Genomic DNA, 17,013 nt, shown 5'->3' with positions numbered 1-17,013 from the left:
GTATATATATATATATATATACGTATATATATGTATATATATATATATACGTATATATATATATATGTATAAATATACTACAGGGGTTCTATAATAAACGTGTTTTTAACCTTTTACTTAATGTGCAGAGACCTTCTGACCTCTCGTCGTGACTCAACAACACCACCGTTTATTAACCCTTTGTAGTATTAAACGATCACATGATCTCGTTCTGACCCTCTTGTCTTCTGCTCTCAGGACATCGGAGTCAGCGAGGAACCCAGCGCAGATCAAACCGACCTATCGGTGAGCCCCCCTCCTCCCTACGTCCCCCCTCCCCCCCTCTCTCTGTCTGACATCACCGCCCACGGGCCGCAGGACAGGCTGGGCCACTCTGATGTCACCGAGAGCCTGGCCAATCCTGTGGAGGAAGGAGGAGGCCCGGAAGGAGGCGCTGGGTTCCAGTTTGATGACAAGGAGGAAGAAGTGGGAGACCTGTCGAGGAGGAGCGAGGAGCAGAAGGTGGAGAAAGGAGGAGGACAAAGTCTGGGAGGAGAGGATTGTGATGCAGACCGAGGTTTGTTCAAAACCACCCCAAAACTAATTCCTGTTACACAAGTGGCTCCAGGAAAGAAGAGCTGCTGGGACAGCGTCGCCGTCATATCAGAAGAAAACCAATGAAACTGTTCTACATTTAGAAACAGGTTAAATACAACAGACTTAAAGTTACAATCTCAAACATCCTACGGTCATAATTATAATTATAAACTGTGAATGGATGAGTATTAATCAGAGGGATATTGACTTAACTGACATTTATCTTTTCATTGTTCTTTCTACTCTAGTTTTTAATTATGATGATGAATGTTTAGAAACACTTAAAGCCACAGATGAACATGTAAACAAACGTAAAATATAAATAATACAGAAAACAAAAAGAAAGAGTTACATTTTTAGTAATCAACACAAATTAAATTAAATATAAATATAATATTAATTAAATATTAAATGAAAATCTTGAGGTTATTACTACGTAAAGCCACAATGTTGAGCATTGGAAATGTCCAGCAGTGGTAGAATTATTAAGTCCTGATGCAGGGACACTGAGATGAACTTTATGACTACAGAACATTTACATCACAATAAGTTGACAGATGCTTTAGTCACATTTCTACACTGCAGCATTAATTCACCGTTGCTTCCACATGGTTAAATCCATCTCATGGTTTATCCTCACAGCTTCAGACCAATGTTTGGGGGTCCTGAATCCAACCATGGAAGTACCCCAGATGGACGGAATAGTGCCAGAACCTGGACTTGGAGACCAGGATAAGGAAGACCTTCAGAGGGGCTTCGACCAATCAGAGCACAAAGAGGAGTCACCGCGAGACGCTCACTCGTACCTCGGGAAGCTGGAACAGCAGGGCGGCCTCGCGTATCCCGAGTCCATTGAAGAGCCCGGAGAGGAGGTGGATGGGTTGATTCTGTATCAGACAGGAGAGGAAGTGACCATGGGAAACTCTCTGGACACAGAAACATTGCTGGGGAACACAGCTGGAGAGGAAGGTCCAGAGGACAGCACAGATCTGGCAGATCAAGTGGACGAGATCTCTGAAGGGCAGGTGGATCCAGTTCCTCTTATGGACGTTCCAGTGGTTCAACCCTGTGAGGAAGAACCAGAGAAACATCTAGACATCATGACAGTAGCATCAAAGGCAAAGAACGGAGCTGGACTCAAAAGCGAAGAGTCCATGGATCAGGAAGCCTATGATGGTACGGCTGAAGATCTGAACTGTAAGAACAGAGTCCTGACGTTCTCCCTCGATCAGGAACACAAAGACGATCTGCTTGAGCAAGATGAACTCAAAATGGCCGCCACTCTTCCTGCAGACAGAGTTGACTCAAAGCCATCTAATCTGAAGTTCTCTCTGTTACCAGACGGAGGCGCTGAGAAGAAACCACAGCAACTGGAGCTGCCAGTCAAGGTGGAGGAGACCAAGACGGAGACGGGTGTGGACGTCTACCCTCACAGCTCTGAATTCAAACATGGAAAGTTCTTCTCCTACCGGGTCAAGTCAGAAACACTGGTGACCAAAGCAGAGCATTTACACTACCCTGTCAAACCAGAAACCCTGGAGACCAAACCTGAAGATCTAAGCCCCCCCATGAAGGCTGAGCGCTCAGACCGTAACCCTGAAGTCCTCCAGTTTGCAGCCTACTCAGATGGCGCCGAAATCAAACCCGAAGCAAAACCGGTAACTCTCAGGTTTTCTCCTTATCCAGACGGGGCTAAGCTTAAGACCGAGTCAGAGCCAGAGGATTTAACGGCCTTTCCTCACACTGCCATCAAGCCTGAAATCAAGCCGGAGGGTTTGGAGTTCTCCACCTACCCAGACAGCTCTGAGATCAAGCCTGAGGCCAAGCCAGAGGACCTGGACTTCTCAGCTTTCCCTGAGATCAAAGCTGAGACGAAGCAAGAGCCACTGGAGGCCGACAGTACAGTCCTGACCCCGAAGCTGGAGCAGGCCGACGGGCTGGTCGACTCCTCGGAGAGTCTGGTGGAGAAAGGCCAATTGAAGGAGGAGCGGCCAGGTACGCCAGGTGAGAACCGTATGTGGAGGTTGATTCATATGAGAGCTCCAGCTAATGATTGTCTCATTGTTAATGTATGTATTGATGAATCATCATATCTATTCTGTAGTCAACTAGAGCAGTGCCTCTTTAGAACGTACCTGATCAGAACGTACCTCCTCCTCCTCCTCCTCCTCCTCCTCCTCCTCAGTGTTAGTGGTAGAAGGTTACTCCAGCCCCAGGTTTCCTCCTGTCTCCATGTGTGATGTTCCTGACAGCCTCCATGAGTCCAGAGAGCCGACCATCGCCCAGCTGCTCCAGGAGAAAGCTCTGTACTCCTTCTCTGAGTGGCCCAAGGTACTGTGAAGGATATAAGCTATGTCGGGTTATCTGTAAATCCTCTTTACAACAAGACGTACTACAAAGAGCTGAAGGCCAGTCTCTGTTTCCTGAAGTATGTTATGTTTATTTTATTTGATATGGACATCACAGTAGCATTAGAATTGTAACATACATTTATGCACAAAGCCCTGTGTTAAGTGTTCGTAGCATAGGATATACTTAAAGGGTTTTTCTAGTTTTTAATGATGTATGGCCATTAATACTCACGTTTTAAGGTTGATATTTTGTCAAAATGCACAAAAAAGATGTTGTATTTTCTGACCACAATATCCTCCTGCATTATAAAGAGAGGATGTAAATGAGCTGCTGGTTATTTGGAGTCCATCCAGGTTCATTCCTCTTCATTAATTTAAGCTGTCTCATAGAAACCCCTTCACGTTATTATCTGCTGTGGTGTCTCCCTGTAGGACCGGGTCATCATCAACCGTCTGGACAGCATCTGCCACGCCATCCTGAAGGGGAAGTGGCCTTCATCCAGTGAACAGTACGACTCTCCCGGCTCTGTGGTCGCCAACTCCTGCCTGGCCAACAGCTTAGCCCAGCACCTCCAGCACCAGCACCTCCAGCACCAGCACCACCAGCAGCACCGAGCCAGCTTCCTCCCCACCGCGGCCTCCGGTTCCGTCCCCAGTCAGCCCCGGATCCAGCAGACCAACGCGGGTCTGGGGTTCTCCATCCCCCCCCCTCTCACTAGACTCCCTAAGGTGAGAACATCCCTGTGACTGACCCGATGTATTAACCCCCTTTATTCTACATATCTATGCATCTTCATCTGTCCACATGTATCTCCACTGTCTCACGCCATGAGTCATACCAGTGGTGTCCAGTTAGCACTGCTAGTAGTGCTAGTAGTGATGATAATGCTAATTATACTAATAATAGTGCTAACAATGCTCATAGTGCTCATACATTACATTACAGTCATGTAGCAGACGCTTTTATCCAAAGCGACTTACAATAAGTGTATTCAACATATTCAAGACAACTATTAGTCACCAGCAGTCATAAGTGCATCTCCTTTAAACAAGCATCTAAGAGCATAAACCAGAGCAGAAGTACAGAAACAAACTAATATGAATACAGTAAGTGGTGAGTGGAAGGCTCAGGGTAGTACTTCTTGAAGAGGTGAGTCTTCAGCCTGATGAAAGATGGGCAGCGACTCTGCTGTCCTGACGTCAGTGGGGAGTTCATTCCACCACTGTGGGGCCAGGACAGGAAACAGCCGCGACCGGGTCGATCGGCCGCAGGGACCTCTGAGTGACGGGCAGAGCGAAGAGGTCGGGCGGGGGTGTAGGGCTTGACCATGGCCTGGAGATAGGAAGGAGCTGTTCCTTTCACTGCCCTGTAGGCTAGCAACAGAGTCTTAAACTGGATGCGAGCTGTTACAGGTAGCCAGTGTAGAGAACGGAGAAGGGAAGTTGTGTGGGAGAACTTGGGGCGATTGAACACCAGGCGAGCTGCAGCTTTCTGGACAAGCTCCAGAGGTCTGATGGTCGACGCCGGGGCTCCGGCAAGTAATGAGTTGCAGTAGTGCAGGCGGGAGATGACAAGAGCTGCAAGCACCTGCGCCGTCTCATCAGTGAGGAAGGGGAGAATCCTCCTGATGTTGTAGAGCAGGAATCTGCAGGAGCGTGTAACCGATGCAATGTTTGCTGAGAACGACAGTTGGTCGTCCAGGGTCACACCCAGGTTCCTCACAGTCCGAGTTGGCGTCACCACGGTATCATCAATGGTGATGGACAGGTCTCGGTGCGGGCAACCCTTCCCCGGGAGGAACAGTAGCTCGGATTTGTCCAGGTTGAGCTTCAGGTGGTGTGTCGTCATCCACTTCGAGATGTCAGCCAAGCACGCAGCGATGCGTACGTCCACTTGAGTGTCACCGGGGGGAAATGACAAGACCAGCTGGGTGTCATCGGCATAACAATGGTAAGAGAAGTCATGCGAGCGAATAACAGAACCCAGAGATGTTGTGTAGAGCAAGAAGAGAAGGGGGCCCAGGACTGAGCCTTGTGGAACCCCCGTAGTCAGCATGCATGGTTCCGACACAGCCCCCCTCCATGTCACCTGGTAGGATCGACCTGTCTGGTAGGATCGACCTGTCTGGTAGGATGCAAACAGGGAGAGTGCAGAGCCTGAAACGCCCATCCCCTCGAGGGTGGATAGGAGGATCTGGTGGTTAACAGTGTCAAACGCCACAGACAGGTCCAGGAGAATGAGGACAGAGGAGAGAGAGTTAGATCTCGCTGCGTGAAGCGACTCTAAGTAATTTGTTGAAATTCTTTAAATGACACTTAAAATGCATGCTTTCTTTTTACAACTTATATTTATTTTATTTGTAAAAGTAAGGTTTTCTGTTTTGATTCATTTTTAAATGTACAGCATTTTGAGCTGAATAGTCTGTATGAAATGTATACAAATAATGATTATTATTGTAATAGACTGACTGACAAGGACTCAGTGCATCATCACTTCAACTTGTCCTGTTTGTGCTTCTTCAGTCAATTAGAATAAGTTTTAAATAGAAATTAAATACATAATTTATGTCACATCCTCGTAGTAACCTTTGCCTGAACAGGTTCACAAAATAATTCAAGTATATGATATAAATATATGTTATATATAATGTATCTGTAGAGCAGGTTCTTCAGGCAGCTCTGGACACCTCTAGTTCACATTGCTTTGTTTCTCCTCTGTAAAGTTCTCCGTCTCTGTTCTGTGAATATTATACATGGTGGTATCAGATAGATAGAGGGTTTGTGTACGCAGCACAGAGCAGGGACCAGTCCGTCAGAGCTCTCAGAGCAGGGACCAGTCCGTCAGAGCTCTCAGAGCAGGGACCAGTCCGTCAGAGCTCTCAGAGCAGGGACCAGGCCGTCAGAGCTCTCAGAGCAGGGACCAGGCCGTCAGAGCTCTCAGAGCTCTCAGAGCAGGGACCAGGCCGTCAGAGCTCTCAGAGCAGGGACCAGTCCATCAGAGCTCTCAAAGCAGGGACCAGGCCGTCAGAGCTCTCAGAGCAGGGACCAGGCCGTCTCAGAGCAGGGACCTAGGCCGTCAGAGCTCTCAGAGCAGGTACCAGTCCATCAGAGCTCTCAGAGCAGGGACCAGTCCATCAGAGCTCTCAGAGCAGGGACCAGGCCATCAGAGCTCTCAAAGCAGGAACCAATCTGTCACAGATCTCAGAGCAGGTACCAGTCCGTCAGAGCTCTCAGAGCAGGGACCAGTCCATCAGAGCTCTCAGAGCAGGGACCAAGCCATCAGAGCTCTCAAAGCAGGGACCAATCTGTCACAGCTCTCAGAGCAGGTACCAGTCCGTCAGAGCTCTCAGAGCAGGGACCAGTCCATCAGGGCTCTCAGAGGTGACCGGACCAGCAGACAGCAGCTTCCAGAGAGCAGACTTTAGATAGATATGTGTGCAGGTTGTACCCAGGCCGTTGTGTTGTGTCTCAGTCCATATGTATGTTTAACAAAGCCATCATCTCTCTCCCGTTCTTGTCTTACCTCTCACCCACCCTGTCCACTCTGATAGTACATGTCGCGAGGCGGCGCATGTGGGCGCGGAGCTTGGCGCCTCACCTCCTTGCCTCTCTTACAGGAGAGACTCGTGGCTCCTCCTTACCTCCCCGAGCTCAAACGAGCGGGGGTTCGGAGGTCATTCGACTATGAGGCCGCCACCGCCAAGGTTTTATCTGGGAAATCGGCACCGTCGTGCCACACGGCCTTCTCCACGAGCTCCGGCAGTGTGCCTCCCCCGGTGGTGGCCCCGCCCTCTCATCATCACAGCGGCGCCATGTTGATTAACGGCTGGCAGGAGACAGCCATCGATCTCACCAAGTCGTCTGGTGAAATAAGCAAAAGCGTGGGGTCAGGAGATGCCGCGGTGGCTCCGGGACCCGGTCACCAGCTGCCACCGCCGCCCCCCATCACCGCACCACTGCCGGGCTCCGTGGGGATGGACATGGCCGGGATCCTGCAGGCCGGGCTCATCCATCCTGTAACGGGGCAGATAGTTAACGGAAGCCTGAGGGGAGATGACTCCCTGAGGAGGAGGAGAGGCAGGAGGAGAAACGTTGAGGCACTGTACTCTGAGTTCACCAAGAGCAGAGGACTGCACCTCCCGGAGACTCAGGTGGGTGGAGGGGGAGGGAGGAGGGAGGAGTGAAGGGTTCTTCTGATGTTCATGTTGCTTTGGGTAGAAGTTCAATATAAAAACAGACCCGAGAGTAAAATCTTTTCACACCTCCACCTGTGTCTTTTCCAGCTGCAGGGCCGAGTGGAGCTGATCAGCCACTCCTCCGTCTCCTCCTCCACCTCCTCGCCGTCCCCCTCTCCTTCAGAGAGACCCGCCGGCCCCACCACTCCTTCAGAAAGACCCGCTGGCCCCCCCACTCCGTCCTCCTCCTCCACGCCCACCCCCACCCAGACTCCTCCTCAGCCGGAGATCGTGGCCATCGACCGAGAGGCGGCCAGCAAAGGTCTGATGGAGTGGCTGAGACAGAACCCGGGCTACAGCATGGACCTCCCCAGCTTCTCTCATGTGAGTGTGTGTTTCTTCTTCTGGGTTCAGAGTCACTTTTATCAGAAATCTGTTATATCGGTTCATTTTAATGGACTTATGTTGTTGATGTTGTATGTTGTTCACCATCTGAACATCAAAACCCACCAATGGAAAAGCACATTTCCTTTAAACAATCGTAACAAATGATTGATGTCATAATAACTGTTTTATTCTGCACTAAAGACATGTTCTAGTCCTCTCTACTTCTATTCATGATGGTTCTGTTTCATAGAGGAGCAGGACTTTATATTACAGAGAAGATCAAGACCACAGAGAGAAAACAGTGACTCTGAACCTGCTCGATGTTCAGAGGGTTGAACTAGATAATCCACCTGTTCCTCTCTGGTCATTGGAGCTCATTGTTGTAACAGATTTTCTCTCTCTCTCTGTCTCTATGTCTCTCTCTCGCCCTCCCTCTTGTCTTCACCGCTCAGTCTGGAGCAGGTCTTCTTCATGGCTTTGTGGAGCGTCCTAAACAGAGGAGGCATCGCTGCAAAGACCCCACAAAGCTGGACATCAACTCTCTGACGGGGGAGGAGAGAGTCCCTGTGGTCCACCGAGGAACCGGACGCAGGGTAGAACACTCACTACTGTTATTAATATACTAAGTTATTATTATAATGATTAGTTATCATACTAAGTTATTACTATAGTGATTAGTTATCATACTACGTTATTACTATAGTGATTAGTTATCATACTAAGTTATTACTATAGTGATTAGTTATCATACTAAGTTATTACTATAGTGATTAGTTATCATACTACGTTATTACTATAGTGATTAGTTATTATACTAAGTTATTACTATAGTGATTAGCTATTATACAAGTTATTATAGTGATTAGTTATTATACTAAGTTGTTATTATAGTGATTAGTTATTATAATAAGTTATTACTATAGTGATTATTTATTATACTAAGTTATTATTATAGTGAATAGTTATTATACTAAGTTATTATTATAGTGATTAGTTATTCCATCCATCCATTTTCCTCTGCTTATCCGGGGTCGGGTCGCGGTGGCAACAGGCCAAGCAGGCTGGCCCAGACTTCCCTCTCACCGGCAACATGTTCCAGCTCATTCTGGGGTATCCCGAGGCGTTCCCAGGCCAGCTGGGAGATGTAATCCCTCCAGTGTGTTCTGGGTCTTCCCCAGGATCTCTTCCCAATTGGACGTGCCTGGAAAACCTCCAGTGGGAGGCGTCCAGGAGGCATCCTAATTAGATGCCCGAACCACCTCAGCTGACTCCTTTCGACGCGAAGGAGTAGCGGCTCGACTCCAAGCTCCCTCCTGATGACCGAGCTCCTTACCCTATCTCTAAGGCTGAGCCCAGCCACCCTACGGAGGAAACTCATTTCGGCCGCTTGTAACCGCGACCTTGTCCTTTCGGTCACGACCCAGAGTTCGTGACCATAGGTGAGGGTAGGAACGTAGACCGAGTGGTTAAATTGAGAGCTTTGCCTTCCGGCTCAGCTCCCTCTTCACCAAGACGGTCCGGTGCAGCGTCTGCTTTACTGCTGCAGCCGCACCGATCCGTCTGTCGATCTCCCGCTCCATCTTACCCTCACTCGCGAACAAGACCCCAAGATACTTGAACTCCTTCGCTTGAGGTAGGCACTCCGTCCCCACCTGGATGGAGCAATCCACCGGTTTCCGGCAGAGCACCATGGCCTCAGATTTGGATGTGCTAACTCTCATCCCCGCCGCTTCACACTCGGCTGCAAACCGCCCCAGTGAATGCTGGAGGTCACGATCCGAGGAGGCTAACCGGACCACATCATCTGCAAACAGCAGAGAGGTGATCCCGAGACCCTCGAACCTGACGTTCTCCACCCCCAGGCTGCGCCTAGATATCCTGTCCATGAAAGTCACGAACAGGACCGGAGACAAAGGGCAGCCCTGGCGGAGGCCAACACCCACCGGGAACGTGTCTGACTTATTTGCCGAGAATGCAGACACAGCTCCTACTGCAGTCGTACAGAGACCGGATTGCCCGTTGTAATGGGTCCGGCACCCCATACTCCCGCAGCACCCCCCACAAGAACCCCCGAGGGACCCGGTCGAAAGCCTTCTCCAAGTCCACAAAGCACATGTAGACTGGTTGGGCAAACTCCCAGAACCCCTCCAGTAGTCTTGCAAGGGTAAAGAGCTGGTCCACTGTTCCACGGCCGGGACAGAATCCGCACTGCTCCTCTTGAATCTGAGGTTCGACAAACGGTCGGAGTCTCCTTTCCAGCACCCTGGCATAAGCCTTCCCCGGGAGGCTGAGTAGTGTGATACCCCGGTAATTCGAGCACACTCTCCGGTCCCCCTTTTTGAAAATGGGAACCACCACCCCGGTCTGCCATTCCATGGGCACTGATCTTCCGACCCCCATGCGACATTGAAGAGGCGTGTCAGCCAGGACAGCCCAACTATGTCCAGCGCTTTCAGCATCTCAGGGCGGATCTCATCCACCCCCGGCGCCTTGCTACCAAGGAGCTTTTTGACTACCTCGGCGGCCTCTGCCAGGGATATGGGTGAGCCTCCCCCTAGATCTTCAGGCGCTGCCTCTTCTGCAGAGGACATGTTGGTCGGGTTTAGGAGTTCCTCAAAGTGCTCTTTCCACCGCCCGACGATGTCCCCTGTCTGGGTCAGCAGTTCCCCCCCCCTGCTGAGAACAGCCTGGGATAAGCCCTGCTTTCCCTTCCTGAGCCGTCGGATGGTTTGCCAGAACCTCCTTGAGGCCAACCGAAAGTCCTTCTCCATGGCCTCCCCGAACTCCTCCCATGCCCGAGTTTTAGCATTCGCGACCACCGCAGCTGCAGCCCTTCTGGCCTGCCGGTACCTGTCAGCTGCTTCGAGAGACCCCTGGGCCAACCAGGCCTTGAAGGTCGTCTTCTTCAGCTTGACGGCTTCCCTCACCTCCGGTGTCCACCACCGGGTTCTCGGGTTGCTGCCACGACAGGCACTGATGACCTTCCGACCACAGCTCGTAGCGGCCGCGTCCACAATAGAGGCTTTGAACATGGTCCATTCGGATTCCATGTCCCCAACCTCCCTCGGGATGTGAGAGAAGTTCTTCCGGAGGTGGGAGTTAAAGACCTCCCGGACAGGGTCCTCCGGCAGACGTTCCCAGTTCACCCTCACTACACGTTTGGGCTTGCCGGATCTTTCCAACTGGTTCCCCTGCCATCTGATCCAACTCACCACCAGGTGGTGATCAGTTGACAGCTCTGCTCCTCTCTTCACCCGAGTGTCCAAGACATACGGCCGCAAATCAAATGATACGATTACAAAGTCGATCATTGATCTCCGGCCTAAGGTGTTCTGGTACCAGGTACACTTATGAGCCACGTTATGTTCGAACATAGTGTTCGTTATGGCCAAACCATGGCAAGCACAGAAGTCCAATAACGAGACACCATTCGGGTTCAGATCGGGCAAGCCGTTCCTCCCAATCACCCCCCGCCAGGTTTCTCCATCATTGCCCACGTGAGCATTGAAGTCCCCCAGGAGAATTATGGAATCGGTAGGTGGCGCCCTTTCCAGGACCCCTCCCACCGACTCCAAGAAGGCCGGATACTCTGAACTGCTGTTTGGTGCGTAAGCACAAACCACAGTCAGAGCCTTGCTCCCCGCAACCCGTAGGCGCATGGAGGCGACCCTCTCGCTCTCCGGGGAGAACTCCAACACAGCGGCGCTCAGCCGGGGGCTCGTGAGTATCCCCACTCCCGCCTGGCGCCTCTCACCCTGGGCAACTCCGGAAAAGGACAAAGTCCAACCTCTCTCCAGGAGCTTGGTTCCAGAGCCAGCGCTGTGTGTGGAGGTGAGTCCAACTATATCTAGCTGGTATCGCTCCACCTCCTGCACCAGCTCTGGCTCTTTCCCCGCTAGCGAGGTGACGTTCCACGTCCCTAGAGCTAGTCTATGCTGCCGGCGATCGGCTCGCCCAGGCCTCCCGCCTGACCCGCCGCCCAGTCTGCATTGCACCCGACCCCGATGCTTGTCCCTGCGGGTGGTGGGTCCACAGGGTGGCTGCTCCATGCTGTTTATTCGGGCTGAGCCCGACCGGGCCCCATGGGCGAAGGCCCGGCCACCAGACGCTCGCCGACGAGCTCCCCTCCTGGGTCTGGCTCCGGGAGGGTGCCCCGGTTTCCCTGATCCGGGCGAGGTGGCTAAAGTACGTGGGCTGCTTATCATTAGGGTCGTTTGAACCGCTCTTAGTCTGGGCTCTCCCCCGAGACCTGTTTGCCTTGGGAGACCCTACCAGGGGCTAATGCCCCGGACAACATAGCTCCCAGGATCACTGAGCCACTCAAACTCCTCCACCACGGTGATTAGTTATTATACTAAGTTATTACTATAGTGATTAGTTATCATACTAAGTTATTACTATAGTGATTAGTTATCATACTAAGTTATTACTATAGTGATTAGTTATTATGATACTACGGTCTTATTATCTGTACTTCTTGTCTCCTCTAGCTGGGTGGAGCGATGGCTCCGGCCATAAAGGAGCTGTCCCGGTGGCTCGATGCTAACTCAGAGTACTACGTGGCTCCAGACTGGGCTGACGTGGTCAAACACTCGGTGAGCGTCAAGACCACAACAACAACAACAAAAGAAACCAAAACACAGAATCATCTTTGTTCACTTCAAACATTTCACGACGTGCTGAAGAAGCATGTCACCATAACAATGTTTCCATCCTTTATATCTGAATGTGTTTATTATACGTGAAACCTTTAATACGAGGATTCATGTTTGTGATGAAACGTAACGATGACATGCGTGTGATGTCATAATGAATGGTTCTCTCCTCGTTACCGTGATGACGAGGTTCAGCTGCTCCTCTTCCTGTTGCTATGAGACCAAATGGGTCAGCTGATCAACATGAACGTCTAATCTATCGGTCGCTGAGTCATTATTTTATTATAGAAATAGACGTGCTAATTATTCATAAAGCCTTTTATTCACCATGACGATGTCTGTCTCCTCCTCCTCCTCCTGCAGGGTTTCCTCCCTGAGGGGAAGTTCTGTCGGATCCTCACAGAACCGGTGAACAGAGACCCGGGTTCTCGGCGCCGTGGGCGTCGTCCTCGCAGCGAGATGCCTAAGCCCCTCCTCTCCGTCTCTGACTCCGCCTCCTCCGGCCTCGGCCCCCCACTCTTCATGAACGGAGGGCTGATCGGCAGCATGGACTCCATGGTGGCCATGCAAAACCTGCGCGGCGGTCTCCACGGGATCCCCATCTCCGGCATCATGGCGGCCGGGTTCCCTCACGGCTTCTCTGCTGCTGTCCAAGGGGGCGGAGCTTCGGCAGAGGACGCCAAGAACGGGTTGAGCATGTTACCCATGATGCTTCACGGCATCCCTCACCCCCACGGCGGAGCCCTACAACAGCACGCCTTGTTCAGCGTCGGTGCGATGATGGCCCACGCTCCTCCTCACCCCAGCTCCTCCTCCTCCTCTTCATCCTCCGCTTCAAAGGTCACCACCACAACCGCCCCATCGACGTCCGAGGCCGCCAGCCCTTCGTCCACCACACCGGCCGACGCCTCCTCTGGCTCCACCGGGGGGGAGGAGGAGGAGAAAGGAGATGCCAACAAGAGAGCGGAGGTCATCTCCTCCACCAGCAGGGCTCACCTAGGCTCCGCCCACCTGGGGGCCGGTAGTCACCTCACCTTTAACCCCTTCCTGATCCCCGGCATGTCCCACGGCCTGCTGTACCCTCACATGTTCTTGCCCCACGGCGGCATCATGGCGCTGCCCGCTATGCCTCCTGGTGCGCTGGAGCCGGGGAGCCCCAAGAGGAGGAGGAAGAGAGGGAGGGAGGAGGGGGAGAGAGAGGAGGAGAGAGAAAGTACAGTCAAGGCTAACGTTAGCCTCCACCCGGCCTCCTCCTCCTCGTCTCCCTCCGCCCCCCCCACCTCCTCGTCTCCTTCTGCCCCCCCCACCTCTTCGTCTCCCCCCCCCCCCCCCACCTCCTCGTCTCCTTCCGCCCCCCCCACCTCCACTCCAGAGGAACCGGACTCCCACGGCCCTCCTGAGGAGAGAGAGGAAAGACCGGAGGAGGCGGCAGGAGAGGCAGCGGAGGAGCAGAGACAGGTGTGTGGAGAGGAGGCGTAGAGTAGGAGAGACATCCACCTCCTGCTCCTCCTCAGTGTAAAGTTTGTGCCGTGTCTGTCAGTCGATGTCCATGTAAAGACTTTTATTATGACGCTGACTAAGAATAACGATGATGATGATGATGATGATGATGATGATTATATTCAACTTGGTTCTGTTTATATACCAAGACCCCCCCCCCCATCCTTGTATACAAAAACAGTGTAAGAAACCATCTTCTGTGTTCTTCTCCCCTTCGTCCTGCATCCAGACTGAGACTCCTCCTCCTCAGGAGGAGAGGCGTGTTGACTGAGGAGCAGCTTCAGTAACCAATCAGAGGCTCTGGAGAGCTGAGGCTCTGACGTGTTCTTTGGAATCAGAGGAAGTTTAAGTTCTCGTTGTGTTTGGTTTCACTTCTCTTATTGTGTGACATTAAAACACTTTTATCTTCTACATGAGACTCAATTAGGAGACATCTGGTGACGCTTTGAGGCCCCCCCCCCCCACACATTTTAATATTTTAATCATGACTTAATTGTTATCAATGCTATGCCATTGCTGCTATAACTTCAAGTTGTTCTTCTCTCGAGAATCATAATCCAGATGTCTGAAGCAGAGAACAATCATGAGACTCATCGTTTGGTTCATCACGAGAAGATCTGAGTCACTTTGTCCCTCGAGTGAGAGGAGGAGAGGAGAGGGGAGACGCCAGGAGGTCACATGACGAAGAGGAGGAGAGGAAGACTTCAGAGACGTTCTCTTGTCCAATGAAAAGGGATCATCTAGAGAGGAAGAGGAGGAGCACGGTGCCTCCTCATCTAGAGAGGAAGAGGAGGAGCATGGTGCCTCATCTAGAGAGGAAGAGGAGGAGCACGGTGCCTCCTCATCTAGAGAAGAAGGAGGAGCACGGTGCCTCCTCATCTAGAGAAGAAGGAGGAGCACGGTGCCTCCTCATCTAGAGAGGAAGAGGAGGAGCACGGTGCCTCCTCATCTAGAGAAGAAGGAGGAGCACGGTGCCTCCTCATCTAGAGAAGGAGGAACATGGTGCCTCCTCCAGAGAGGAAGAGGAGGAACATGGTGCCTCCTCTAGAGAGGAAGAGGAGGAACACGGTGCCTCCTCATCTAGAGAGGAAGAGGAGAAGCACGGTGCCTCATCTAGAGAAGAAGAGGAGGAACACGGTGCCTCCTCATCTAGAGAAGAAGGAGGAACATGGTGCCTCCTTCTCCAGAGAGGAAGAGGAGGAGCACGGTGGCTCCGCCTCCTCGCCTCCTTTCTTTTCCTCCGATCACTTTTATAAGTTTCTAAACGAGTCGATCTTTTTATATTTTTGCCGTTTCTTTCTTTCTTTTCTTTTTTCTCGGTTTCTCCGTTGGTGACGACATACTTGACAGAGGGGGATTGTGGGTAATCAAACAGACCGTACTGTACATTAAGCGGATCCGTTCAGAACCGGGTTCCGTGTGTTTCGGGGTTCTACGTTAAAATGTTTCTGTTTACGATGTTGGATTTCACTTTAGTTTTGTTTTCATACATGAAAACATCATTTTTGCACAAAGTCTTTTTGTGAGTGTTGACCTGTAACGTCTCGTATTTCCTTCGTGTGTGTGTGTGATGGGAGAGTGTGTGTGTGTGTGTGTGTGTGTGTGTGTGTGTGTGTGTGTGTGTGTGTGTGTGCATGCATGAGCACACCTTTAGTTGTTTCTTCGTCTCGTCCTGACTCACATTTCTTGTTAAAAACTAAACATGGTTGTTGCCTTGTCACAAGTTCGTGGCTCCGTCTAATTTATTACACTTTTTCTTTGCCAAACGTTCACCAAATATTCTTTGTGTCTTTGTTTCATGATGTTTTATTATTCCAGTAAAAGGCCTTATTTCCTATAGTTTCTATAGACCTGTGTGTCATTCCTCCTCTCGTTAACGAATCCGTCTCAAAGCACAAAGCAGACCAGTGCCTCTAAATAATGACCTCACCACGTGACGTCACGTGTGTGACGTCACGTGTCCCTATGACATCATCAGCTCTCATTGGATTAATCTCAACCTGAGTCGGCCGGTGTGATGTCACGATTAATAAACCTCCGGAGATGATCATTAATATTGTGAATCGTGTTGATAATCTTCAGGTTTCAGCATCGTTCTGTGATGAAGACATAAACATGAGGAGTTATTTAAAGGTTGATCGTCGTGTTTTACATTAATCTGCATGTTAATATCAGAGGAATATTCATCTTCATGATGTAAACACATCAGTGGGAATATTATCTTGTCTCTAATCACAAAAAGCTGAATATTTAGTGAACGTAAACGTGACGTTTCATTCAAATATTCCAGTTTGAAACAGAATAATATCAACAAGTTAACTAGAACCAGCTTCATTCAGATTATAATAATGTTTATAATTATTAAACATGTCGGTGTTCAGTCTCTCAAATCTCCAACGACACGCCGCTCCTTTAATAATCCAGATCTTGGTCTGACAGCGAGGCTTCTGATTGGAGGCTCAGAGGAGTCCTCAGTAGTGACATCACTTCCTGTTTCTGTGTGTGTGACTAACAGCTGGAGGTGTGTTCATGTCCCATCATGCCTCTAAATGTCGTGAAGCCGCCTCTGATCATCACGATGTATTTATTCTTCACTTCTTGACATCGTTGCTCTTGAACGTCTCCTGACAGAAAGCAGGGAGAGTCCTCTGTGTTCATCTATGTGCCATACCATAATAATCCAACCCAGAGCCGTCATTGGGCCCAAGCAGCTCGTGGGATTCTCACCCAGGACCAGATGTTCATGGTGTATTTTGTGACGTTTTATTAGAAGACGACTGAGATCAGTTTCACACTTTAGTTCTTTGTGTCTTTAAATCAGAACATAACAGGATTAATTACACGTTTAGAATATTCACAATATGACGTAAAGCGGAGGACGACCCTCGACCTTCTGGAGACGGACTGTTTAAAGTCTCTCGCTGTTGAATCCAAACATCCAAACCAGGTTTCTCCTCGTAGAAAAAAGACCTTTAGAACTGATCTGGTTCCACAGAACATGAAATATTTATATCAGGTCCCTCTTATGTCGTCATGTTAGACATTAATAAACATTTTATCCTCCGATTAAAAAAAGATTAAAGACGTCTCAAGAGATCAGCAGCAGTGACATGAAGATGTGAATCATCCCAGTTTGTGTCTGTGGAACCAGTTCAGCCTGATGATGACGATGATGTAAAGAGCTGCTCCTGAGGTTCTGTGGTGGGTTTTTATCTTTGGTTTCTTATTTGTAACTATAGCTCTGTATCCCATGTGAGTCTCAACATGGTCTGTGATCTTTTATGGTGCAATAAAAGATGACTTTCAACCTCCTCTGGTCATGTGACTCCTTCATTCAGCTCTGCTCTCTGCACAATGCATGCTGGAAAA

The 17,013-nt window shown here is 50.3% G+C and overlaps 1 protein-coding gene across 1 annotated transcript; it reads left to right on the top strand.

Annotated features, from left to right (window-relative positions):
* Window positions 1–231: 231 nt before the first annotated feature.
* On the top strand, window positions 232–14,284 carry LOC116400959 (chromodomain-helicase-DNA-binding protein 6-like; the record flags this gene model as incomplete). Its single annotated transcript, XM_031879083.1, has 9 exons — window positions 232–556; window positions 1,219–2,580; window positions 2,762–2,907; window positions 3,360–3,656; window positions 6,479–7,078; window positions 7,211–7,486; window positions 7,942–8,082; window positions 11,980–12,084; window positions 12,508–14,284. Coding segments are annotated over 9 exons (4,368 nt in total), but the record flags the coding sequence as incomplete, so codon positions are not given.
* Window positions 14,285–17,013: the final 2,729 nt, after the last annotated feature.

The sequence above is a fragment of the Anarrhichthys ocellatus genome, unplaced genomic scaffold, assembly GCF_004355925.1.
Source record: "Anarrhichthys ocellatus isolate YVR2014 unplaced genomic scaffold, GSC_Weel_1.0 scaffold225, whole genome shotgun sequence".
In the NCBI taxonomy this organism is placed as follows: Eukaryota; Metazoa; Chordata; class Actinopteri; order Perciformes; family Anarhichadidae; genus Anarrhichthys; species Anarrhichthys ocellatus.
The sequence above is the reverse complement of the archived record's forward strand: the minus strand, read 5'-3'. Positions and strand labels throughout refer to the sequence as shown.